The following is a 26,301-nucleotide window of genomic DNA, read 5'->3' as shown; positions in this document are numbered from 1 at the left end:
TAACTAAAGAGTCCAGGACACTGATGGGTTTGCAAAGGAATTTAACTGTCAGAACAGACGACCCTGACTATTCTGACCTATTCCAATGAATACACCTACTGGTTTCTAAGAGAGGAAACAACAGAATTACTAAATAGGATTCCCTGGGAAACTCACGTAGAAAAAAGACCTTCTCCAGGGCACCTGAAGAAGGATCACGGGAAACTGAAATGGGATTTAGAAAGACAAAAGAAGCCTAGAGATGCACGAGGACTCTGAGAGGGCACTCCCCTTCTCCTTACTAACAATTTAAATGAAAATGACCATAAGAGGGAAATTACTAAGGTCCTTGTAGATACTGAGGCTACTTTGTTCTGTTCTTAACATACCCAACTAAGTTGCCTTCTCCCTCTCAGTAAAGCTTCTTACAAATGGTAGGAATACCTAATCAACCAATACCTGTTTTAAAATCAGAACGTGTTCCCTTCCAACTCAGGCACGTTACAGGGCAATACGTATATTTTGCTCATCAAATCTGTCCCGATTTGCCTGAAAGGGGGAGCTGTTCTTAAAACCAGTGATTCCCACATATCCTTTTTCCAGAAAGGTGAAATATATTTAGAACTAAATGAATCAGATACTGAACCAATTGGGAAAATAATGATTTTAAAGGAACCCCCACAAGAGGAAACTAATCTTGACACTGAATGAATGTTTGTTACAGGACATTCTAATGCAACTGAGGCAGGAGACAGCATGGGAAGAACTCTGAGACTGAGCTGCCATTGCTGGCTAGCATCTAGCATCCTGGTTGCCAGGAAATGCCTTACAGCACTTAAGTAGGATGGATAGTAAACCAAGGCAGGGAGGAGGAGGGAGACACGTCTCACCCACTGACTCAGCAGTCCTGAACCCGACCCAATAATATTGCCAGGTGTTCCAACATCACAAAAAAACACCATGCGAGCACAGGAGGAAGGGAGTCCTTAAATTCTACATATGGTTTCCACTGTGTGGGAGAGAAAGCCTTGAAACTGTGCTTTCATCCCAAGGTCTAGAAAGAGGAAGAGGAGGGGGTCCACAGTGCCCAAAGAAGCAGCCCGTAAAACAGCTTTGGCTAACTGCCAACCTCTGGTCACTATCTGTTTTACGAGGGAGTCCCTGATGCTTACAGAAAGAGCCCATAAATAGCTTTGGGTAACTGCTTCAACTTGAACTGCCTCCTGTCATGTATGTGTTTTACAACAAGATGAACGAATGGGTTCTGGAGCCAGATAAGGATTCAGGCTAACAGACCCCCACACATACCTAAGGTTGGGTAGTCACATCCCCTTGGGAAAGCTGGCACCACCTTTACCCACCAGTCAGTAAGTAGCTTCTTCACCCCCGTCCCACCAATTATATGTGTCCTCAGGACAAAGGACCTGGACTCTTGCCACCCTGGGCTCTGGCCACCCTTGCCCTTGCCTCTTGTTGCCCTTAGCTTGTCCTGCCTGGAACCTATGCCTTTCTCCCCACCTCGGCAAGGCCCATGAGACCCACAGCCCATGGGCCATGGACCCAGGGCCCATAGATCGTATTGCTAATAAAACCTGCTTACAAGCTAACAGACTTACTGATCTGTAATTCTTCACTGCGTTAGCAAGAACAAGGTTTTTCCTGTAACACAACTTCAGGCCTTTTCCAGTCACATTATCCTTTGTTCACAAGCTGGAATTGAGCCCAATACACAAGATTCCTTTAAAAGGAAGGTTTACAATTCCATCTATGAGGCCCTGTAATTCTCCCATCCTTTCAGAAAAAAAAAAAATGGGAAAGGATGGAGATTTGTACAGAATATCATAGCTATAAATAAATAGTTATTGCCAAATATCCTGTGGTTCCTATCAGTTGCTTCTGTGGACTGCTGATATTTTTCAGTGAGAGATTTATGGAGTACCTTTTTCAGCATTCCTATAAAAAAGGGAAAAGAAAAAAAGACAGAAATGCCTCTTGGCTTTCACCAGGGAAGATCATGAGTTTACTGGGACAGTAAAGCTCCAGGAATGTGTGTGTGTTGGGGGGGTGGGGGGCGGGGGGGTCCAACCTATTTGTCTGAAACACTAAAAGCTGATTTGAACGGTGTTGAATTTTTCAGAGATTCTACTCTAATCCAATGTGTAGATGATTTACTTTTATGCTCTGGAACATATTAACTCCCCAGAGGACACGACTGGCCTATCACACCTGCCAGCCACGCAGGCACCTAAGATATCAGAGGACAAGCTCTGATTCTGTTGACCTGAATGAAGTACCTTGGTTACCTAATATCTAAAAATGGGCCGCTATGAACTGTGGAAGACTCAGAGGAACAACACCCTTCTCTGAACATGAACAAACAAACAAACAAAAAATAGCTCAGAGGGTTTCTGAGCCTGACTGGATACTGTCACCACTGGATTCCAAACCTTTTATTAATGGCCCAGCCTCCTGACGTCTTGTTAAATTCTAATTGTCCTGATCCAATTCAGGGGAACCCAGAAGGAAAACAAGCTATAAAAAGGATTATCTAAAGCTCCCATTCTGGGACACCTTAATTATAAACTTGCTGACTTTTTATACATGGGAATGAAGGAAATACTTCAGAAGTTTTAACTAAAAAACACAGAGGTCACCACAGACCTCTAGGACAGTGTAGCCGGCAGTTAGAGTCCGTAGCCAAAGGGCTGCCCCCCTGCACGGCAGCCCTCTCTGCCACAGCCATGCAATGCGAGCACACAGAGAAAACAGTGACGGGCTCTCCTTTGCTCACCTTCCTCACCCTGTTGAATCCCCACTGAGTTCTCATCCCACTCAACCCTTCTGTCAGTCGACTGGCTTTTGCTTTCTGCACCTCATACTACTCGAGCTCCATGTTACAGTCTTAACCCAGAAATTTTGCTACCTTCTTAGCAGGATGAACACGTCCATGATTGTGTTTTGCTTATTGACCACATTCTTTTTTATTTTATTTTATTTTTATTTACTGTAGAGAGAGGGGAAGGGAGGGAGAGAGGGAGGGAGGGAAACATCTACGTGCAAGAGAAACATGGATCGGTTGCCTCTCACAAGGCCGCATCTGGAGACCTGGCCTGCAACCTAGGCCTGTGTCCTGACTGGGAATCAAACTGGCCACCTTTCAGCCCACAGGCCAGTGCTCAATCTATTGAGCCCCCCCAGCCAGGGCACTGACCACATTCTTGTTCCTAGGTCTGCTTCATAGGAAACCCCTGTTGATAATGCTGACTTCATTTGGCTTACAGATGAATCTTTTAGAGACAAACAGAGATGTTACCAAGATGGATATGTGATCATTTCCATGGTAGACATAATTGAAAGTTCTTATTTACCTAAATAAGATCTGCTTAAGAAACTGAGTTAATTGTTCAAACTGAGGCTTGTCAATTGGCTGAAGATCAAATAGCCAATATTTACACTAATAGTAGCTACACTCTTGGTATAGCTTGAAACTTTAGAATGTTGCAAAAGCAGTAAGGCTCCTTAACTTTCTCAGGGCAGCACAAAGAATGGAAAATAAGTTATAGAATTATTAGATGTCATACAAAATTGAAACAATTAGCAATTATCAAAGTTCCAGAACATTCTAAAGCTGCCACCATGAAAGCAAAAGGAAATCGTTTAGCTGATGCTGCAGCTAGTCAAGCCGCAATGAACAGCCAAATTATCCACACCTGAGAATGCCCCTGCTTCCTAGTAAATCAACAAAGACTCTCTTTCACAGTTTCCATAGATAGCTGCATTAGAGGACAAGAGGGCAGCAAAAAGAAGGAAACTTTGACCAGACAAATAGATATGGTTTGGACCCCATCAGAAACCAATCTTGCCCACACTTTAACATGTGCATGAGCTAACACACTGAAGTCCTGAAAAGATGATTTCGTGGAGTAAACAACATTACTGGAAACCTTTTCCTACTGTAGCCCATGAGGTGGACAGCAGATGTTCTATCTGTCCAACTATAACCCTGGAAAACAATTCTATGGGTCCCAGGGACATCCCCCCTCCTTTAGATCCATCTGAGGTATGGTCATTGAGTTTTATCCAAATGCCACTATCTCAAGAATACAAATATGTGCTAGTTATGATTTGCATGCTCTTTCACTGGGTTGAGGCATTCCCTTAACGGTGGGTGAATTAGTTCCCAATGGGGGAATTCCCTCTGAGTTACAGTGACTGAGGGACTCATTTCACTGGGCAAATAATGCAGTGCAACTTGTATTGGTCTATTCTACGGTATTTTCATTGCATCTATCACCCCAGTACTCTGGGTTGATGGAACAGGCAAATGATACAGTTAAAACTCGATGAGGTAAATTTTCAGAAGCTTTTAATTTCCTTGGGCAAAAGCTCTCCTTATAATGCCCCTCAACCTGAAATCAACATCTTTTGGTAAACACATAGCCTTTCCCCTCATTCAGTAATCTCCGGTCACCCTACACATCCAGATGTAGGGACATATGAATCAACTTCCTAAAAGGAGACATTCTGCATTATTATCAAGGACTTATTAACCAGTGGTGAGGGACTGATAAATTAATAACCAATTCATTTCACAGTGCACTCCCAAGAGGCTAAGACCACAGCTTACAACCAGGAAGTTTTGTGCATTGAAAAAGACATCAATTAAAGACACTCGGCAACGTCATTGGGAGGGACCTTATCAAGATGCTTAACCGCAAATGAACATCTGTCCCTGCCGCTTGCCCCTCCACCTAATGTGGAGGTCAGAGACTTCTGTAGGATGGGGAGCTGCCACATCAGAGACAGACAGCTTTCCCAAGGCCTCCACAAGGCCCACGTACCGCACCTACAAATTGATATTGAACTTCATTTGTTTGTCTTTACCTGTCTGCTAATATTAATCATAGTAATAATTATACTTGTTCTTTGGGCTTTTCTCAAACCTTGTGTATAGACCCCAATTATTAATAATTGACGAAGCTGTAGGTAGATAACTTCTGTATTATCAATAATACTAGTTATGGTTTCTCTTTTGAAATTTAGAAGGAATGTTAGTGCAGAAGGAAGGAAAGGGGTGTGTGTATGTGTTTAAGAGAGGTTAAAAGTACATAGTTTGTCCTAATAAGTTGGTTATTTCTGAATGAGTAAAGAGAAACAAAGAAGAACAAGGAAAGTTGTAGAAGACTAGTGGAAAAGGGATATTGAGAAGGAAATTTTGTGGATAAATTCCAGAATCTAATTATGGGAAAATGCTTACCCCCCACCCAACAAGGAAGCTGAAGAGCCCGTAAAAATGAAGCCCTCTGTAACCACTACTGAGGCACAGGAAGTTTGCTTACGAAAATCTTACCGTCCTCCTGGCCCCTAGAGTTTTTAGACGGCCATTGTAACTTACACCATTGTGTTCTTACAGTCTTGGCCCCGAATAAGCCCGAAAGCCACAGCTTCCAGTTGCACGACTAGCGGGTGTGTCAGCTGACTAGTGAGCAGCACTGGAGTGCTCCCAGCGGGACGCAGACGGGCCCTAGGGAACGGGAACCCATCTCACGGTCGATGGCGACAGCTGATGAGCTGAATGGGCGCCCTCACACTATGAATACGCACTACACTAGGTGCAAAACACAGAGAAGTGAGACAGCCAGCAAAGCCTGGGTCGTGGCAGCTGATAGGTTGACAATGATCCGGAGTGTTTTCCTTAACGAAGGCCCGTGAGACCTGACTGCCTCCCATTCACCTGCTTTTCACCTTGGAGAAAAATTCAGCCTTGACTTCCATCCAAGGTTGCCGTCTCGCCCCTTCCCCAATGGTCTATCCTCCAGCAAGACAGACTTTGATGTTAGGACTTCCTAGGAGTGAGTCTTCCTAGCACCTTGGGGCCGAATTATTCAACCAGAAGGTTCGTCACCAGTGCATCCCGTGGACTGATTTATGACCAAAGGGGAAAGTGTGGATGAAAGAGTGGCCACAGACTAAGCCTGACAAGCTCAAAGTCTTCATGGCAGCCTTACAAACTTAGACCTGAAGCAACTACCTAGTGATACAGACACTGGCCCGCAGTGTCCACGTCATTATGCATGAAATGAGACATTCACACGGACTACCGAGTCCGGTGGAGGAAAAGGGACAGCATGGCTTTTCTCTCAAGGGGAGCAAAGGCCTTGGCCCTTGCTGTGACAGGCCTTTACTGGGTTTCTCAGCACAATACATGATGGTCCTCATTTGCTATGCACAGGCTCATTTTAGGTGGTTACCTTTTACAGAAAACAAAGCAGCCAATGCCGCTAATCACATCCCAGAAGAGGGATATTTGCAAATGAAAAGGCAAAAGTGGTTGAACCAGTTACACTCATCCTTCCAAAGGTTTAGCATGGATTTAAGGAAGTTACTTTGCAGTAAATGTCCTCAATTTAGGGTGAGGGAGTTTTTTAACAAGAACAAGACTCAAAGCGGCCTAGGCACATTGCAGGCCTGATTCCCCACAGGAGAACCTATCCATGGGCATGGGTCCTGTGCATCTCCGAGTGAAAGCTGGGCCCACGTCACACAGAATGGTCTCCTACAACCTAGGACGCTCAGAAAGTAAGACTTCCTAACTAAAAGTGAGTCATGGCAGATAGTCACATCCTAGGCCATCTTCCCAGACAAAGGGCAATCTTTACCTTCACTGAGCCTGTCTGTTGTCTTTTTGCACCCAGGATAACAGATCTTTAGCATGCCAAAGTAATTTCCATTCTGCAGACCCATCAGGGCACAATCTCCCACCAGAGCAGGAGACCGACCACAGAGCCCTTCATTGTTACTGTTATCGTGTTAATTCTTAACTGTCAACTACCCTGTACCCGCCAGTGTAAAAGAATTATGTGTCTATTCATTTTACTTTTTATCTAGTCCCAGAGATCCCTCCCTTTGCCTTCTCCCACCTCCCCAGTCTATCACCAGTGGATTTCATGTAACGCCCTTCTACCTCCTCCTTTGATTGTAATGTATAAAATAAGGGGCAAAACACCACTCTGACTGCAAACCCTTGGGAGCATAATCTGAGTGCAATAATTAAAATGAAAATGTGCATACCCTATGACGCAGAGACCCCACTCTGGGATTTCGGATGAAATAGAAGTACCAGCATGTAAAGACACATGTGCAGGAATTCCTCCTGTAGCTGTGCTTGCGGAGTTTCAACACCCACGAACAGGGAGTGGTTACATGAGTTATGCTACATAAAATAGATGCTGTGGGATTCTCTGAAGCTATTTGAAAGAATGGGAGAGGGCTGCATCTGCCCCTGAAAGTTTGCCCCTGGTTCACAGTTAGAAGAAAGAAACCAGTTGGAGTTGAGTGGAGCCCAGGAAGGAGTTCCAGGCTGGTGGAGCTGAGCTGCCACCCTGCTGTGCCAGGAGCTGGGGAAGTGGCCCAGCCAAGAATACAAGGCTGCTCCACCCCCGTTCTCTGAGGAGTCTGGGACCCCCAGAGCCTGATCCTCCTCTTCTCCAAAGTGGCCAGGCCGATGGGTAAGAGAACTCACCTTGGGGCGGCGCCAGGCGGGGTGGGGCCTCCTGAGTGTGGCTGGTTGGCTCTCCCACCTGAGAGACAGAGGGGAACCAGGGGAGGAGCAGGTGATGGGCAGGGCGCAAACTGGACTTGGCCGACAGCATTTCTTCTGCCACCTGGACAGGAAGAGAGACACTGTCTGGGGCATTGGAGTCCAGTGCATTAGCAAAAACACAGACCCTGCCATCAGGCAGTCCAAACCCAATGGAGTCCATTAGACACAGCTAACAGCCCTCCAGTTCCCATGGGGTTCCACTGTGAGTCCCCTAAGAACAAGCTTCCAAGAGCTTCTTCCCTTCTCCCCCAGGGTTCTGACTTGCACTGGTATTGTCCCCAGCGGCCTGGGATAGGGGTGGGGATGGGGGTGGAGGGGTCTTAGCTCCCCACACTGGATGTGCGGCTCATGGACCAGCATCAGCACTGGGACTCCATAGACAGCCCAGGTCAGAGCCTGCATTTTCACAAGACCCCTGGGGATCCTTATGACTGTCTGAGTCTGAGATCTGAGTCTGAGGGGCAGTGGCAGGACCCCAGACTTTCTGAAGGGGCTCTGGTCATGGCAGTGCTCTGTGACCAAGTCTTTTCCTTATAAATACTGACAGCTTTCTCTTTCTTGATTTTATTTATTTATTTTTAGAGAGAGGGGAAGGGAGAGAGAAAGAGAGGGAGAGAAACATCAATGTGTGGTTGCCTCTCCTGCACCCCATACTGGGGACCTGGCCTGCAACCCAGGCCTGTGTCCTGACTGGGAAACGAACTGATGACCCTTTGGTTTTCAGGCTGGTGCTCAATCCACTGAGCCACACCAACCAGGGCAAAATACTAAGAGCTCTCTGGCTGCACTTGGGCCAGTGGTTATGTTGGCAGGCTCCCCCCTCCTGTCTCTTTTGTCATCTTGTCAAAACCCTTCTTCAGAAGCGAGTGGAGGGAGGGAAATCCCATCCCGGCACACTAAAAATGCAGGAAGGGAAAGGGGAGGAAAAGAAAGAAAGAGAGAGGGAGGCAAGGAAGGAGAGCGGGAGGGAGCCGGGCATGAGCACAGTGTGTTCAGAGGAACCAGGCTGCGGGAAAGGGTCCTGCACCTTCCCCATCCACTTCTCTGTTTTCTGTCCTGAAAAATCATCCCAGTGGTTCCCTTCTTGGTTTTCCACATGACTAAGCCCCACGGGTCTCATCTAATCATACCTCGGACTGCCTGGCCGCCTCTCCCCAGTTCCTCCAGCCCCGGCAGAACCCAGCACGGGCACAGACCTGAGCACACCGCCCACCCACCCCCAACCTTTCTTCCCCCACACCCACGCCAAGGAGGGTTCTCCTGGTGGCCCGGCCGAATGTGGGGGCTGGTCTGGGGTCTCCAGGCGCTCACGACATGGAAGGGTCCGTCCGGCTCCTGACCTTCTTGGTATGCATCCTCCCAATGGGTGAGTCTCCCCCTCTTCTCTCCGGCCCCTGCTGGGGACAGAACAGGCGCTCATAAAACCCTCGGCACAGTCTTCCCTCCTTGAACTCAGAGCAGCCGGGTTTCCCACAGCCTCCGGGCCCGTGGAGGAGGAAGAGCTGCACTTCGGGAGGCGGTGGTGACAGAAGTTCAAGTCTGGGCTTTGTCTTGGGAAAGTGACAGAGGCAGGCCCCTGACTCCTCTGGGCTTCGGTGTGCCCACCTGTAGAGAAGCCACCTGGCCCCCCACTGCTGGGAGGGCCCAGTGAGATGATGGGCCAGGTATGGGGAGGACAGTCCGGGCTCTGAACAGACTTTGGCTGCTCTGTCACCCAAGTGTTTCACGTCTTGAAGGGCAGACACAGGGAGAGGGGAGGACAGCACACAGAGGGCTGGGCTCAGGATGGGGATGTGTTCTCAGGGGAAACAGAGCAGGTGGCGGGGGTGCCCTGCCCTCCCAGCAGGAACCCCAAAGGCTGAGGGGAAACTCTCTGTGGCAGGCTTGAGTAACAACGACACCTGCGTCATTTAGCTCAGTGCGTTAGTGTCCCTGGGAACCATGTGTCTCCATGACTGATCGGTGACCACCAGCACCACAAACCCAGAGGCCGGGGGCATCTGTTACAATGCGGGCACTTCGGGTCCACCCCAGACCCATGCAGTCCCATCACCGGGCAGCAGAGCCCAGGAATCTGCATTTTCAACCCCCGTCTTGAGCGACGATGGTGGTCGGTGCCACTGAGGGCAACTGGGATAAATGTCAGAGGCCATGCTCTGAGCCCCTCTGTCCAGGCCCCTTGACCCCAGCTCGAGATGCCCTTCCCGTGACTGCTGGACGCAGCACCCGGCCCTCCGTGTGCGCCGCCACCGCTGTCACGTGCCGCATGGTGACTCAGCTGGCATCATGTTTTCAGGTGTCAGCCGACAGTCCTTGTGTGGGCTCCTGTCCCCAGGACTGGATGATAAACGCCCAGTCCCTCAGTTCCTCTCCTTGTTCTCTAGCGGAGTCCAGTCAAGGTCAGGTCTGGGTCGGACAGAAACGGGAAGTGCCCACGGGGCTCTCGGTGCGGGCGGGCGCTGTAATCAGTACTGCACGTCGGCCCCAGCACCAGTGAGGAAGGAACTCTCCTGTTCCCCTTCCACAGACGAGCACACGGGCACAGAGAGCTCCTGTGAATGGCTGCGGGTGGAGCTGAGGTGTGAGCCCAGCTGTGTGTCACCCTCCACGGGACCCCCTCACTGCCCGCTGTCCCCTGTGGTGGGGGCTCGTGGGGAAAGGCCTTCTTTGTCTCCCGACTGGACTTGACTTGACTCAGCCGTCTTTCTGGCGGCTTTAAGGCTGGGTGCCCCATAGAGAGCAGGGGCTGGAAGAGGGGACCCTGCCCAGGCCTGGGGCAGATAGGAGAGAAGCAGGTCAGGGCCTGCATGTCCACGTCGGACATGGCTTTGAACCCTGGCTCTGCTGTTTACTAGCAGCGTGGGCCTGGGCAGGTGTCCCGACTTCTCGGAGCCCCCATACAGCGGGGCACCCGCCACCTCGTAGTGGTGTTGTGGGGGACAATCGGGTCATGGGAGGAAGGCCCCAGTGCAGTTCCTGGCCCTTGGTGGTTGTGCAATCAACGGCAGTGAGAAGTTGCTGGAGTCACGTGGCTTCAGAGAAACTAGGTATGGGGGCGTTTTGGTTTTGGTTTGTTTTTCCCGTCTCCTACTGAGGATCAGCTGCTGTGAATCAGTCAGCTCAAGATCTAGAGGAAGCATGCATGTCGTGTGTTCAAGGACAAACCCTGAGGGGCACGGACGCCCCGGGATGCGGGTCGAGATCACTCAGAAGGCTGGGCCACGTGCATGAGCCACGTGGGGAGGAGACCCTTTTCTTTGTGTAGCAGCAGCCTCCCTGCCAAAACTCAGAGGCCCGTGACCGGGGGGAGCAGGGCCCCACTCCCTGAAGCCCCTCTGTGATGGTCACCCGTGAGCCCCTCCAGGTGGCCTCAGGACTGGGCGGGAGGCCTCAGGGCCGGGCCAGGCTTGGCTGTGACGTGGGAGCCCAAGGGGGGGCATGAGATCCACCTCCCTGAGTCACATCAGCCACATCCCTGCCCACCTCTCTGAGCATGGGGTTCAGGGCAGGCCGTTGGCAAAAGCGAAGTGGGATGAGGTTGTCCTGGGAAACCCCCTCCACTTTCCATGCCCTTCTCCCTCCTCCCTGGGTCTCCCACCCACAGCACCCAGGGCTCTGGGCAGCCCCTCCACCCCCCAGGGGGGTCCCCACACACTCTCCCTTGTCTTTCCTCTTTCTCTCCCTACAAATCTGCTTTGAAAAAGCGGGAGATGACAGGGAAGGTGAGGGTGGGAAAAACAAGGGTCCCGGAGCTCTGACCACGAGTGTGACCTTGTCAACGTCCTTCGTTGGTCCACAAACCTGACGAGCAGATTTAGCGATCACAGTAGCTGTCATCCTCCAGGGCCGCTGTGACAGACCTTTGAAGGGGCAGCTCATTTACTCTTTGCCACAACCCTGCAGAGTGAGGACCCCCGTCCCTGTTTTAGGAAGGTCAGGTGACGTTCTGGGATGTCACAGCCCAGAAGCGAACCGGTGTCTTCCATGTGCAGCCCGCCCTTTGCCCCGCCTACGTGCAGGGGTGGTGAGCCTGGGACAGAGCTTGGTGCCCAGAGGAATTAACTGGACCATCTCTGAGCCACTGCAGAAAAACAAGCTGAAAAGGTCAGACGATCGCAGGCGTCGCCCGAGGGTGTGGGGGTGCTCATGCAGGACGCAGGTAAAGGTCAGGGAGGCGGCTGGCAGCTGTCACGGATCTGGGATGACACGGGAGGGTTTAATGAGCCGGGACGCTGCTTCTGCTCCGGTTGGCCACTCTGTCCAGGAGCCTGAGGGAGAAGTGTTCCCCAGACAGGAGGAGGAGTGAAGGGGAATGGGACCCCCTGAGGAGGCTCGGGGCACGGGCAGGCACAGGATAACTCGGAACTCCGAAGAGCAGCGTCCTGTGGTGGGTGGACACTGGCCCCAGGACAGGCCCGGCGTCTCAGCCAGCTCAGGCCAGCAGGCCCCCTTCCGCAGCCAAGTGGCCAAGGACACAAGGGTATAGGGGGCAGCCAGGACCTCCGTGAGGGCGGATGGAGACCAGCAGGCCCTGCATTCACCTGCCCCAGTAACTTACCCCTTCCCTAGAACCTTCTGGATCTGCTTCTCACTGAAGGAAGGAATTCCTGCTTCTGCTCCCTCCTCCCCACTCGGGACCCCACCCCTTTCTCATGCTTCTCCACTGATCACCTACCTGCCTGGACGACTGGGGCGGCAAACAGAGGGGCAGCGGGAACCGGGAGGGAGGCAGCATTCCCCAGCTCAGCCCACACATCTAACTGGTGGGGTTTGGTGGCCAAAGTGAACCTCTCTCCCTGCCCCCAAAATACCCTCTACTGACCCTCCAGGTGCCACCGTGCCTAAGAGGCCACCATGGGAGTCATTCCCTGAGAACACCCTGTGGACGTGCTCAGATGTCCCCGAGGAGGGCGGCCCCTGTACTGAGAGCAGGGCTCGTCGGCCTGGCTGCCTGTCAGCTGGTAACACCGGCCATCCCGGGAGCAGCACAGCGGACCTCAGAGGGGCCCTCCCTCCGGAGGTCCACGCTAACTGCCCACCTGGCATCATCCTCCCCCCACTCCCAAGTCCATGACTCATTTCCTCCAGAAAATGTCACAGAAAACCCACCCAGCAGGCCTAACTCCTGACAAAGTACCATTCTGTGAGAGCACCCACCCCCACTGACCACTGGCCCACCACGCCCACCTCAGGTCACTTTCCTGTCCATGACCCACTGACAGCAGCTGCCCCACAATCCGTGATGAGACCGATCAGCAGTTCTCTCTGCAGTGAACACGAGCACCATAGCACAGACCTCGCCACTCATGACCCGCAGAGAGGCTCCCGGGCCCCCGCCTGCTCCCTCCTCCCCAAGGAGCTGGTGGAATCCTGTGGTCAGGGGCAGCCAAAGCCAAGGTTTCTATTTCTGCCCCATGCAGACACCCTGCTGCCCGCCCAGGCCCTGCAGACATGCACGGGGCTTTGGGAGGGTGAGTCCGGGGTGAGTCGACTGCCCCTCCGTTGAGTGGCAGGATGACGATGAGGATGAAGCAGGAGCGGGCGCCCAGGGCTGCAGCCCGCCCTTCCCCGCTGAGCACCAGCGGCTGTGAGGGCGCCACGTGGGATTCTGGGAAATGCCAGTGTGAGACCATAAGGCACAGGTGCGACAGTCCCAGTAGCTAAGTGTTCTGGGCACCTCATGGCTTATTTTTAAGTCTTTTAATGTAAATAGACATGTTTCTAAAATGCCTGACTTCCTTATCATTTTTATCCAAATGTCATTTTCAGAATAGACTGAGGCCAGAGAGCTGCAGGGACTTGCCTAAAGTCACAGAGCCGGGTCAGTCTAGCCAGAGCCGTGGCCCCAAACAGACTCCTGACCCTCCCCTGCCCCCACCTGGGGGCACACCTCACATGGTGACGACCTTCCCCAGGTGACTCGGGTCACAGCTGTGTGCGCTGCCGCACAGCCTGCCGCAGCCTCACGATGCGGGAAGGCCCTCTGCCCTTCCTCCTCCTCACATGGCCTCTCTGTGCCGTCTTTAGGCAGTTCTGTCCCGGGGCATCTTTTCATCACTTTTACCAGATCCTTCCTCCAGACCAACTGTCGGGTGGCTTTCCTGGCTGCTTCCAGTGGGCCAGCAAACAGAATCCACTCTCCGGCTTTTCACTCCGCATTCCCCTAGGCTGGATGCCGCCCAGACAAACTTGCTAGAATTGTGTGTACATGAAAAACCAACAGTGGCTGAGCAGTGGCCAGCCTACAAACACACCAAGGGCCACTCATTGTCACTGTGACTGCAGCCCCAGCACCCTGCTCAGTGTCCAGCACACAATAGACCCTCCATGGGTATCTACTGAGTAAATAAATACATGAGTAAATGACTAGCTAGCAAGTGAGTTAAGGGCAAGGACTGGGCGATCGTATTTCCTGTGGTCTAAGACACCAAATGGAGCCGCTGTGGTTTGAGGTCCCAGTATCAGTGTCGTAACCCCTCCCCCTCCCCACCCTTGCTACACCCCCTGGGTTGCACACCCAGGGCACTTCTCCACCACTGGCCGACACTCTCCACCCTACCCCGTTCTCCTCCCACTCCCTCTGCAGGGCAAGTGAATGAAGGCAGCTGACAGCCATCCAGCCTTCACTCAGGGTCAGGCACTGGGCAGTACCTTTGAGATTTCCTTCAACCCTCAATCCTATGAGGAAGGTATTATGTTGCCCTTTCTGTTGCAGAGGAGCCCGAGACTGGGACATTAAGCAGCAAACTTGCCCAAACACCTAGGAAGTGAATGAGCCTAGAACAGGGGTGCTTGATACACGTCTGATGAAAGAATGACCACCAGTAAAATTGTCCCCGAGACCTAGCTGTGCCAAAGCTGAAATACTTTCCGCCGGGCCCTGTGGCCACCATGGAGGGGAGGTATTTTGGACAGTGGGAAGAACGTGGGCTTCCTGTTGACCCCAAAGGTTGACAGATCTGAGCTAAGGAGATTAGAGGCCCTACTAGAAGGGGCCAGTAGTTCCAGTTCAGAACTTTCCCCTCCCACCTCCCTCCCACCCCTTGATAGGCAAGAGACTTGCATGAGCTGCCAGAGAGAATGGTAAACAGCACAGGATGCTGGGAGCTTGGGTTGCTGCCAAAGCAAATGCACGTGCTCCCTGGGCCATTCCTGCCAACGTGAGTCCCCTGGGAGGATTCATTGAACGGTCTGTGTGAGAGAGAGTGCGTTCAGCAGGCAAACAGGAAACATAGGTTCCCGCCCACCAGCGCCAGCGCTGCAGGGAGCCAAGGTGGTAACGCTTGGTGAAAGGGTCTCTGGGTGTCCTCTCTGCTCCTTCAGCAAAACACCCCAGGGGGGAGGGACTGCCCTCCACATCACACTTCCGGGTGACTCCCAGCTGGGCTATCACCCTCAGGCAACACAATGTAGTAGTTAATGTAGGGGCAAGGTGAGAGCGTGACCTACTGAGGGGGAAGCCTTGGCTCGGCTTCTGGTTGGTCACGTGACCTGGTACTTTCTGATGAGCCCCAATTTCCTTTCTCTAAAAAGGGGCTAATGACAGTCCCTCATGGGGTTATTGTGCATATGAAACAAGATGAGCTATGTGCCTAAAGAAGTCCCCAAAGCACTGTGAACTCTGGCCCCCTTATCCCTGTGCCCAGCATCCTCTCTGCGGATGTCCCCAACTCCTGGTGTGACCCCGCTGTCCCCCTTTGCCTAGACTGCCTTCAATCCAACTCAAGACTCAGTAGCATCCTACTCCTTTCTGAAGGCTCTGCTGAAATGGCGTCTCCTCTCTCACGGGTCCTCCACTCCCTGCCTGCCCAATAGCTGCACGATGCCGCTCCCCCCACGCCCAGCCATCCCTGCCCACCAGATCACCCTCCCTTCTGCTCTGTCACAGCAGTCTCATTACTTACTAGGTATGTGGCATGGCGCCATGCTGGGCAGTAACAACACAAGAATGACTATGCGCATGTAGCCCCTGCCCTCTGCCCCCTCCCCACCCTCCACACCCCCCAGAGCTTCTGGGTGCCTGGGTGAGACACGCAGAGAACAGACTATGCCCACGCAGAGGATGTACCTCTGCCAGCCCTGGGGCACAGGGTTGAGGTGCCACACCCAGGCTTGGGGCTCAAGAAAGGCCTCTTAGCAACTGCAGGGACTCAGAGGAGACCTGGGCACGGCCAGGAAGGAACAGGTAAAAGAGCCTGAAACCATGTTCAGACAAAGGGAACATTGTATCTCTCATAAGATCACCTGGCAGGCAGTGGCGTAATTACGTGTTCCCAGATCCTCCTCCCTTTCTGAGCTGTGAGCTCCAGCAGGCTGGTAAATTACTGTTTGATCTTTGTAACCCCTCTCCTATCCCAGTGCCTGGCTTAGAGTGGGGACGTGTCCAATAAAGGTTTGCTAACTGATGAATGCACAGTAGTGAACGGTATACCTGGGGAATCTGGGATGCCTGTGAGATGCAGGGGGTGAGGGAGGCTGAAGTCACAGAAGGTGGGGAATGCAGGGAAACTGAGGCAGGAGCTGAGTCTCCAGAGCCGGGAGATGCTTTCTGCAGCTAGTAGTACTGACTGAACCAGCAAAACCTTCAGAAAGGGTTTCTCAAATTTGGAACTAGACCCTTTGATTATTATTCACAACTGAATGAGCCAGCTCATGCTCGAAGTAATTGTTAAGTCCTCCATTTGAGTTCAAAAGCACAATTCCACTTGTCCAGAAGAAAAGAGATTTGGCTTAGAAGCAGATTGTGTGTGTGGAAAAAAAAAAAAGTGTGGTTTTCTTTGATTGCAAGCTCAGCACAAGGGCAAAGTGAGGCTATATACAAGGCACAGCTCGCACAACCCGATTCAGACTGCACTCCGCTGGTCCAGCACACCTGGAGCACACATGTGGAGCCCCAGGTCAGGACACCACACCGCAGGAGAGTACTGAGCAGGCAGTGAGGACGGGGAGGGGTGGCAAGGGGGACTGGGACTTCCACCGAGAAAGGAAAGGCTGTATGGGCCCTGAATAGGCATGGTGGGATCCCAGAAAGGCCATCCTGGGGAGGGACTCTGTGCTGTGTTCCTCAGAGCAGTGGCGGTCAGGTGGGGGTGCAGGCGTGGATTCTGTGCAGGAGGAATGCTCTGGCCTGTAGGTGATCCACAGATGGGATGGGCTCCCTGGAGGACGCTCTGCCAGCCGAGAGGATTTCTGCCAGGGCATGCGGCATGCTACCGCGAAGAGCAGAGAGCACTGGACGTGCCATCAGAAGAGCTGGCTTTCTCCCACCTTCTGCCTGCGTGACTCTGGGTCTTCGTTTTCTTTTCTTTTCTTTTCTTTTCTTTTCTTTTCTTTTCTTTCTTTTATTTTTATTTTTTATTTTTTAATTTTAATTGTTGTTCCAGTACAGTTTTCTACTCCCATCCCAGCCCACCCCCACAGTCCTCCCCACCTTCCTCCCATTTCCACCCCCCCTTGTTTTTGTCCATGTGTCCTTTATACTTGTTCTTGTAAACCCTTCCCCTGTTCCCCTGAAATTCCCTCCCCTCTCCCCTCTGGTCACTGTCAGTCTGTCCCCTATTTCAGTGTCTTTGGTTACATTTTGCTTGTTTCTTTGTTTTGTTGTTTAGGTTCCTGTTAAAGGTGAGATCATGTGGTATTTGTCTTTCACTGCCTGGCTTGTTTCACTTAGCATAATGTTTTCCAGCTCCATCCACACTGTTGCAAAGGGTAGGAGCTCCTTCTTTCTTTCTGCTGCGTAGAATTCCATTGTGTAAATGTACCATAGTTTTTTGATCCATTCATTTACTGATGGGCATCTTGGTTGCTTCCAGCACTTGGCTATTATAAATCATGCTGCTATGAACATTGGGGTGCATAGGTTCTTTTGGATTGGTGTTTCAGGGTTCGTAGGATATAGTCCCAGCTGTGGAATTGCTGGGTCAAAAGGCAGATCCATTTTTAGTTTTCTGAGAAAATTTCACACTGTTTTCCATAGGGGTTGTACCAGTCTGCAATCCCACCAACAGTGCACTAGGGTCCCCTTTTCTCCACAACCTCTCCAACACTTGTTGTTTGTTGCTTTGTTTATGATGGCCATTGTGACTGGTGTGAAGTGGTATCTCATTGTGGGTTTAATTTGCATCTCTCTGATAGCTAGCCATACTGAGCATCTTTTCATGTGCCTCTGGATCCTCTGTATGTTCTCCTTGGAGAAGTATCTGTTCAAGTCCTTTGCCTATTTTTTAATTGGGTTTTCATTTTCTCATCTATAACAATATCTGCCCTGCTTTTCTCCCCTGGGTGTTTTGAGGGTCATGTGACATGCTGTACATGAAAGAACTATTTCAACTGCAAAGCCCTTTGGATACACAAAGGGCTGCTATATTATTCCCTCTAAATACTCTTTTGTGAACTGCACCTGGGCACTAGCTGCTAAGCCTGTCCTCCTGCCTTCCCTGTGGAGGCACAGCCCCCGGCCTGGCCCTCCCAGGACCAGCACTGACAGCCAGCCCCCATCCAACTCGCCCCCCTCTCAAAGCAGCACATGTTCAGTCACACAGGCAGCAGCTCACCGGCCCTCTGTGAGTTGGAGGCAGAGTGAAGATTCTGGACCTTTGCTTGACCACACCTCAGAGGTTCACAGTGCAGGAGGTGAGGAAACCGAGTCCAGAGGTACTTGCACAGAGTAAGGAGGCAGTGTAACCTCCCACCACGCTTGGCCTCCAGCTCCCTGCCTGGGTACCAGCCTCTTTGGAAGCCCACGTGTGTTGATCTGGATTCTGGAGTTACCAACTTAACCACATTAGCTTCAAAACATACATCACTGCCTCCCAGGCCTCAGTTTCCCCTCTATAAATGGGACTGCTGGTCTCCTTGGATGGGTTCCCAGGTCTCGAGCCTTTAGTGCAGTAGAGTGCCACTGTGGAGTAGGCAGTATTGGCTTTAAATGCTGGTTTTGCCTCATCCTAGCTGTGTGACCTCAGGCAACTTCTCCACCTCTCTGTCTCAGTTTCTTGACATGTAACCCAGGGGTAACTATGTTTGTCTCTAGGATCGTTTGTGAGAACTAAAAGAGATACTACCGGGAACTCGCTCAACACAGAGGTGCACAGTAAGTGCTTTCGTTATCCTCACTACCTTGGAGGTCTTCTGAATCTATTGCAACCACAGAAATCCCGGGGACTTTTTTGTAGCAGAGCATGTGATGAGTCACTGGGCCTATAGGGCAGATGGGATCTCGGGGAGGGAGAGAGGCTAATAGTCTCAGGAAAGTGCGGGAGACTCCAGGAACCTGGCCAGTCAAGGGAGTCAAGGCCCATTGAGATGCTTCTCTAGTCACCTGGTGGGTTTCCAGACCCCTTCGCCGGGGGAGGGGTGCTTCCTGAGTCCTGGGGTTTGTGGGAGGGGGCGATTCTAGAGTCCTGGGGTTCTCAGTCTCTCGGGGATGCTTCCCGAATTCTGGGTCTCCAGGGGTTTCCTCCGGAATCCTGGGTGTGGGGGGCCCGCAGCCGGCCAGGCCGCCGAGCCGGTAAGACTGACCCGCGGCTCCCGCAGGTGCCCCGGCGCAGCGCTGGTCCATGCAGGTGCCGGCGGAGGTGAGCGCGGCGGCGGGCGAGGCGGCCGTGCTGCCCTGCACCTTCACGCACCCGCACCGCCACTACGACGGGCCGCTGACGGCCATCTGGCGCGCGGGCGAGCCCTACGCCGGCCCGCAGGTGTTCCGCTGCGCCGCGGCGCGGGGCAGCGAGCTCTGCCAGACGGCGCTGAGCCTGCACGGCCGCTTCCACCTGCTGGGCAACCCGCGGCGCAACGACCTCTCGCTGCGCGTGGAGCGCCTCGCCCTGGCCGACGAGGGCCGCTACTTCTGCCGCGTGGAGTTCGCCGGTGACATCCATGACCGCTACGAGAGCCGCCACGGGGTCCGGCTCCGCGTGACGGGTGAGCTCGGCGGCGGGGCCAGCGGCTGCCGGGCCGAGGCGGCCGCTTTCCTTCCTCTCCGCCCTCCCTCCCGCTCTGGGGTGGGGGCTGCCTACTAGGGGCGGGCACTGTGCGGGCCGCTAGCATAGGAAGGGGATGGATACACACTTCTTGCTCCAGAGCTGGGCTCTCACCCTTGGCAGTGGTTACCGGCAACCTGGGCCTTTGTCAAAGATGCCGAATCCCCGGCCCGGGAAAGGCTGGGTGGGGCCTGGGAGTGAGCATTGTAACGAAGCTCTTAGGGAGTGCAAGTCCCCAGTAGCTCACAGTCCAGGGGAGAGAAGAACTCGTGAACAGTAACCCTCCATGCGGCAAGAGCTGCCAAGAGGTGAGTGCCGTGTGGCTTGAACAGCAGCTGCATCCCAGCGAGGTGCACAGGGAGCCGCAAGATGTGGAAACCAGCCCCCCCCCCCCCCCCCCCCCCCCGTCCCCAGGGCAGCGGTTCTCAGCCCTGGCTGCACATTGAAATCACCTGTGGAGCTTTGAAAAGTCCTGGCTCCCCTGCTATGATGGGGGACGGGGCGGTGGGCGGCAGGTGTCCAGGAGGAGTTCTGGGTTCGAGTCTGGCTCTCCCAAGAACTTCTCACGTGCCCTTGGAGGGGCTAGACTGCCCGAGCGCATTTCAGTGTCTTCCCAGAGTTGGCATCTACCTAACACAGTCCGCGGGTTCCGCGAATCAGTCTCAACTCTAGCTCCCCGCGAGGTCATCCGGTTGTGGGAGGTGCCCCTGAAATCCCACCAGCAGACTGCCCCAACCCTGTGCTGCGGCAACAATAACCACAGTCTACGCGAGCGCCTCCTATGGGCCAGGCCCTAGTCCAAGCATCCCGCACATACTAGCTTGGCAAATCTTCTCACCAGCCCTTTAAGTGAGTGGTTCCCATGTCACACACGGAGAAACTGAGGCACAGCAGCGGAATAGTTTGACCAAGGCCACACCTACACTGAGACCCAGGCAGCCTGGTGCCCACTCCCTCCTTTCCGCATCCCTCCCACCTGTTCCAACTTCCTGGGCCACTCAAGGGGACAAGGAAGGGTACCCCTTCTCCTTGCCTGCCCCAGGCTAGCCCTCTGATGGTGCTCCCCTCTCTCCCGCACACCCCGCCCCGCCCCCTTTACTGCCTCCCACAGCTGCCCCGAGGATCGTCAACATCTCCGTGCTGCCGGGTCCCGCGCATACCTTCCGCGCGCTCTGCACGGCCGAAGGGGAGCCTCCGCCCGCTCTAACCTGGTCTGGCCCCGTTCTGGACAACCTCTCGGCTGCCCGGCCGGGCCCGGGTCAGGGTTTCGGCCACCAGGTGACCGCCGAGCTGCCCGCGCTCGCCCACGATGGCCGCTACACGTGCACAGCCTCTAACAGCTTGGGCCACGCCGAAGCCAGCGTCTACTTGTTCCGTTTCCACGGCGCTTCCAGGGCCTCAGCGCTCACCCTCCTGCTCAGTGCGCTGGGCCTCAAGGTGCTGCTGCTGCTGGGAGTGGTGGCCGCTTACACCACCCACCGCCGCCTAGGTGGGTGCTCCTGGGACAGGGTGGGTGCAAGGGGAGCGGCAGGGCGGGCACTGTCCTTTTAGGTAAGACCGTCTGGCTGGCCAGCTGGCATGACACAACCCAAACGTCATTTTTGCACAGAGACATCATCTCCATTTCCTCTACCTTCATCCAGCCCCAGGAGGTGGGGACCGGGGTGAGCCCATTTTACCATCTGGAAGCTGAGGCCAGCAAGGTTAAGGAACTTGCCTCTGGCCTGGAATCACGGAGATAGAGACCCGGCCAGTATAGCTCTGGAGTCCCCTCCCCTTTTCCACCACCCATCAGGGACTCCTCCCTAAGATCCCTGACAGTGCACAGGCTTTGCCAAAGAGCACCATTGCCTTAGTTACAGCAGCATCTTGAGGGCCTCCTGGCGCTGTGTAGGTGCTAGCAATACAGAGATGAATAGAAAGAGGGTCCCCTGCCCTTGGACGGGATGCTGAGGAGTAAGCAGGTAACTGCAGTCTGCACAAGTGTCCCCTACAGTCGGGACGCTGCGGACGCCCAGGGTATGTGTGCATCACTCTGGTGGGTGTCTGGACAGGGGCCTGGAGGGAAGGCTTTCCGCAGGAAGAGGAGAGGGAGATGAGATCATGAGCTAGGAGAACAAGGAGCTAACAGTATACCCAGCAGAGGGAACAGCATGTACCGAAGTGTGGAAGGGCAAACTAGCAGAGCATCCTCAGAGAGAGACGCAGTTCGCCCCACATTGCTCTCACTGGGCCAGAGGGGATCTTTGCTTCTGTGCCCTGGAGGGGCACTTCCCAGAGCCACTCAGACCACCCAGGTCAGTACCACCAGCCTCAGACTCTCCTGGGAGAAAATCCAAAACATGTCCCAGCTGCCCTGGCTGCCACCTTGCTGGGGCCACATTGGCCCTCTCGCTGGTCCCTCGGACTCACCAGCAGTCTGTGCTGAGGGCCGCAGAAAGGAGGGTTTTCCTGTTGGAGCGCTTCTCAGCCACCCTGCTCCTGGATCTTTTGTGTGACTCCTTCCCACCCTGCTAGCTTCCTGTTGTCACACGTTCCCCTCAGGCCACTCTACAGCAGGCAGGGTGGACGGCAGGGCCTACAGTCTAGGCCCCTGTGTAGGTTCATGCCCTTTTTCTTCCTCCTTGTCTCCCCCACAGAGCATCCAGCCACCCAGGACACCCCACCGCGGTAAGTGAGCTACCTTGCCCCCACCTGACCGGGCTCTGGTCTTCACTGGCCCAGGGGTGCAGGCTCCTCAGGGTGGATGGGAGAAAGGAGAGACGAAGGACCAGGGCTGGGGGCCCGGCCTTGACCAAGGTCTAGGCCCTCCCTGCGGCCTTCAGAGGAGCTCCTCCTTGAGTCTACCGTGCCTTCTCAAGCCAGACCAGGCCAGGGTGGCTTGTCCTCCCCACCCCACCCACCCCACTCCCAGCACTTCTTGTCTGGGCCTCTCACTGGCATCTCTCCCAGGCCTGCCTAGTGTCCTGGGGCCAAAGGGTCACTTTTCTGGGTGCCTGTCTGGTCTCTGCACTGGGATGTGGCTCCTCAAGGCCATGTCTCCTCTCGGAGTAACCAGCCTTCTGGTACAGGCGAGCCCATGCCAAAGCCACCCCAAGGCCCCCATTCCACCAGACACCCTGCTGAAACCTCTGCAAATGAATGTCATTAGAGGTGCTGAGGGCTCAGATCAGGGGCCTGGGGACCCAGCTAGGAGGTGTGGACCCCCCATCCGTGCTCCCACATTCTTGGTGTTCATCCAAGGGAAGGCTCATGTTGACGAAGAAAGAATTCAGATCAGAGACCCCAGGTGGTCCGTCTGGGACACTGGGTTAGGGTGGGGGTGAGGAGGAAGACAGTCTTGCAGGGCCCATTAGCAGAGCCCAGGCTCCGCCCCCGTAGCTGCACTCCACCTGTGCCCCAAGGGCTGCAAAAGCCACACTGCCAGCCCGAGCCCCTCCCCACAGCCGCCTGTACAACCATCCCCCACAACCATTCTCGGATACCCATGCAACATCCCTCTTCTTCGCCCATTTACTACTGCACCAAGGTGCCTAAACTGGAATACTGTTGTTCAAACATTTATTGAGCACCTCCTGTGTACACATGTTTTAGATGTTAAAGATACAGCAAAAATCCCCAACCTCAGAGAACTCAAACTTCACGCTGGGGATTTTTAACAAAACCATCTTAGATCTTAAAATAAGAGCTGTGAAGGAAACCGACAGGACAATGAAGCCGAGCTCCGGGGTAGGGAGGGGCCACTGGGCTGTGGCTGCTTTAGGTCAGGACATCCTCTCCGACAACAGGACCTTGGGGATACCTGAGCCTGGAGGGACAGGCAGGGGTGGTAGGGGTGATCCAGGAGGACACGGCAAGCTGAAAGGCTCCGGGGAGACCCGGGAGAGGGTGGAGCAGGCTGGCAGGCTGCAGGATTTATTCTGAGTGCTCTGGGAAGTCACTGAATGGGTTTAAGTGGACGACTGTCCCCATCTGAACAGGAAAGGGGGGCAGGAGGCTTTTGAGGAGGCTGTTGGCCAAGGCTGAGGCTGGCATGGCTGCCGGATGAAGGTGAGAGTTAGCGGAGGCAGGCTGAGGGGGCAGGGCTGGCGGGAGGACTGGGTGGGCAGCACGAGGGAGGGAGGGAGCCGGGATGCCCAGGTTTGGAACTGGACCCTGGGTGCCACTCACTGAGATGCAGCTGAGGAGAGAACAGAGAGGGGGTAGTGAGGATCACGTGAGCACTGCAGACACTTGGGATTGAGATGCCCACTCAGACGTCTCAGAAGCCAGGAAGGCAGCTGGGGCTCAGGAAAGCCAGGCCTCCAGGTCGGGGACACGGAGGTGGGTTTTGGGGGCACAGATGAGATCCCTGCGAGGGGAGACACTTTGCAGTCTGGGACACAGTCAGCACCCACGGAGTCCGCTCCCATTCTGCAAGCCCTGCACCGCCCTGCCTCCGGCCTCCAGTTGGTTGGTGTCCAGGCCCTGTTGAGTCAGCCACCTCGTCTCTCCTTCCTGCCCCTTGCTGAGCTGTGGTTTGGGAAGTCGAGGACCCCCACTCCCCGTATTGGGTGATCAGCCAACTTCTTCTTGTCCACAGGCCTCAGGCCCAGGAGTCCAATTATGAGAATTTGAGCCAGATGAGCCCCCGGAGCCTACGGGCAGCCACGTGTTCACCCTGAGGAGGCCCTCAGCCACAGGCTCCGCCTGTGCACCGAGAGCTGCGAAGGTCAACTCGAGGCATGGCTGGGGCAGCCCTTCCTGGCTTTCAGGCCCCATGGCGGCCGCTCTGGGCCCAGGACCCCACTCACAGGGGCTCAGCGGTCTCCCACGGACATCTGTCTCGGAGCCCCGGCCGTATTACGTCAGTGGGGCCAGCATTTTGAAAGAGCGCGTGTGCGTCTGAGCATGTGTGAGCTCCAGTGTGAAACTTCCAGAAGAGCCCCTCTCGCCTTTTCTCACCTGGAACATCACAGTAAAGCGGGCAGGACGCTGATCATCGCGTCTCGAGGCCCAGACTCCATCCTGACTCTGTCGCCAACTTGCTGTGTGGCCCAAGGCCCTTTTTTCTCCAGAGGGCCTGGTCTCAGTTCCTCCACTGTGGGGTGTGGACAGTGATATTCTCCCCCGCACCCGGCTGGTGGGACCGTTGAGGGTCCCAGGGACTCTGGGGGGCACCGGGCTGTCTGCAGAGCTGAGGGTCGTTACAGGCCCTCCTCGCAGAGCTGCCTTGGGAAAGGGAGAGAGTTCCTGACCATGTGGCACCCACAGCAGCCTCGCTGAGAACTCGAGTTCCAGAGAGCAAGCCGGAGGCTGGGGCTTAGGGGCTGGGGCCCCAGGAGGAGCAAATCAGCGGTGAGGAGGAGCCTGGTGCCTCTGCCCCCGGTGTCTCCTCTGGGAGTGCCCCACCCTCTTCGCCCACCTCTTACACCATCAGTGGCTCCACACTGCCTCAAGCTGGGACTCCCGGGAAAAGGAACAAAACACCATCTTCTCAAAGCACCTGGAACCCACTGTCCTCACGGTGGGGAAACCTCGGGGAGCATCGAGGCTGCAGGGTCCCCATGGACAAAGCACCTGCAGCTCCTGCCTCTCTCTAGGACCTGCACCCTGCGCCCCCACCCCAGGATGTACAGCAGTTTCACCCCATTGGCCGAGTCCTGCCAGGCTGAGTTGGCAGGGTTCTGCCTCCCATATTCACACTTCAGCTCCTGCAGTCCTTGGGTCAGGCGGTGGCGGGGAGGCGTGCCTGAGACCGGGGGAGCTGGCCCCCCAGGGGACGGAAGAGGCCATGGGAACAAACTTTCTTCCCATCAGAACTTCTCCAAAGGCTGGAATGGTACCCTACAGCGAGCACGGGGACTCTCTGATGCTTTTCTGGAAGACGGCCTGAAGGCTGAGAGATCTTGACAAGTTAGTGGGCAGGGCATTGGGTCATGAGGTTGCCCTCCTTGCCAGAGCCTTCACCAGGGCAGGTGGGTGATGGCGGTGGTGGTGCCTGAGCTGTTAAACGGTCAGAGGAGTTGGCATCCTACCTCCTTACAAAGGATACTCTGGGGCACCTCAAGGGACAGTCAGTCCCGTATCAGCAGGGAAGGAGTGAAGGACGCGGGATCATGTGTCTTGGAGCCTCTGCCTGGTCTTCAAGGCCAGGTTCATAGCCAAGAATAATGGAGATAAAAACTATTTCTTATGTATCTGCTGTGTGCTGGGAACTGGGCCGAATGTTTGGGGGTACAGCACTGAATAAGGTGTGTGTCTCAGGCCGTGGTGACAAGCCAACCCCAAATCACAATGGCCGAAGGCAGCTGGGGTGTATTCTCACGGCGCCAGCTGCCTGTCATGTCACAGAGCGGCGGGCGGCTTTGCTCACTGAGCTGACTTAGGGCTCCACCGTTTCTAAGGCTGTGGGGGGCTCGGCTGGAGATGAAAAGAAAGCTCTAGACGGGGTCTCCCGTTTGTCATTGTGGTCCACTGGCCAGAAACAGCCGCATGTCCCACTCGCCCTCAAGGGGCTGGGCAGTGCAGCCCTGCACTGTGCCTGGAGGAACAGCCAGAAGGCTGGAGGACTGCCCTGAGGGCTCCACAGTTAGTGGGAAGTCGTGGAAGGGCAACAGTGTGCTGGGGTGCTATGGGAGCACATGACAAAGGGGGTGACTGGCCCAATCTTGGGAAGGAGACATGGGAAGAGTACACGTTAGCCGTGCATATGGGGAGAATGGAGGTTGGGAGATAGAAAAGACGGACATTAGAAGCAGA

The 26,301-nt window shown here is 54.3% G+C and overlaps 1 protein-coding gene across 1 annotated transcript; it reads left to right on the top strand.

Moving 5' to 3' along the window:
* The first annotated feature begins 8,681 nt into the window (after positions 1–8,681).
* Positions 8,682–25,012, top strand: SIGLEC15 (sialic acid binding Ig like lectin 15). The gene is made up of 6 exons (XM_028523546.2): positions 8,682–8,948; positions 18,615–18,674; positions 19,118–19,501; positions 20,672–21,049; positions 22,200–22,230; positions 24,143–25,012. The coding sequence occupies exons 1-6, from the start codon at positions 8,897–8,899 to the stop codon at positions 24,222–24,224; spliced, it is 987 nt and encodes a 328-aa protein (XP_028379347.1). The 5' UTR covers positions 8,682–8,896; the 3' UTR covers positions 24,225–25,012.
* Positions 25,013–26,301: the final 1,289 nt, after the last annotated feature.

The sequence above is a fragment of the Phyllostomus discolor genome, chromosome 9 (genome assembly GCF_004126475.2).
Source record: "Phyllostomus discolor isolate MPI-MPIP mPhyDis1 chromosome 9, mPhyDis1.pri.v3, whole genome shotgun sequence".
NCBI classification, from domain to species: Eukaryota; Metazoa; Chordata; class Mammalia; order Chiroptera; family Phyllostomidae; genus Phyllostomus; species Phyllostomus discolor.
The sequence above is the reverse complement of the archived record's forward strand: the minus strand, read 5'-3'. Positions and strand labels throughout refer to the sequence as shown.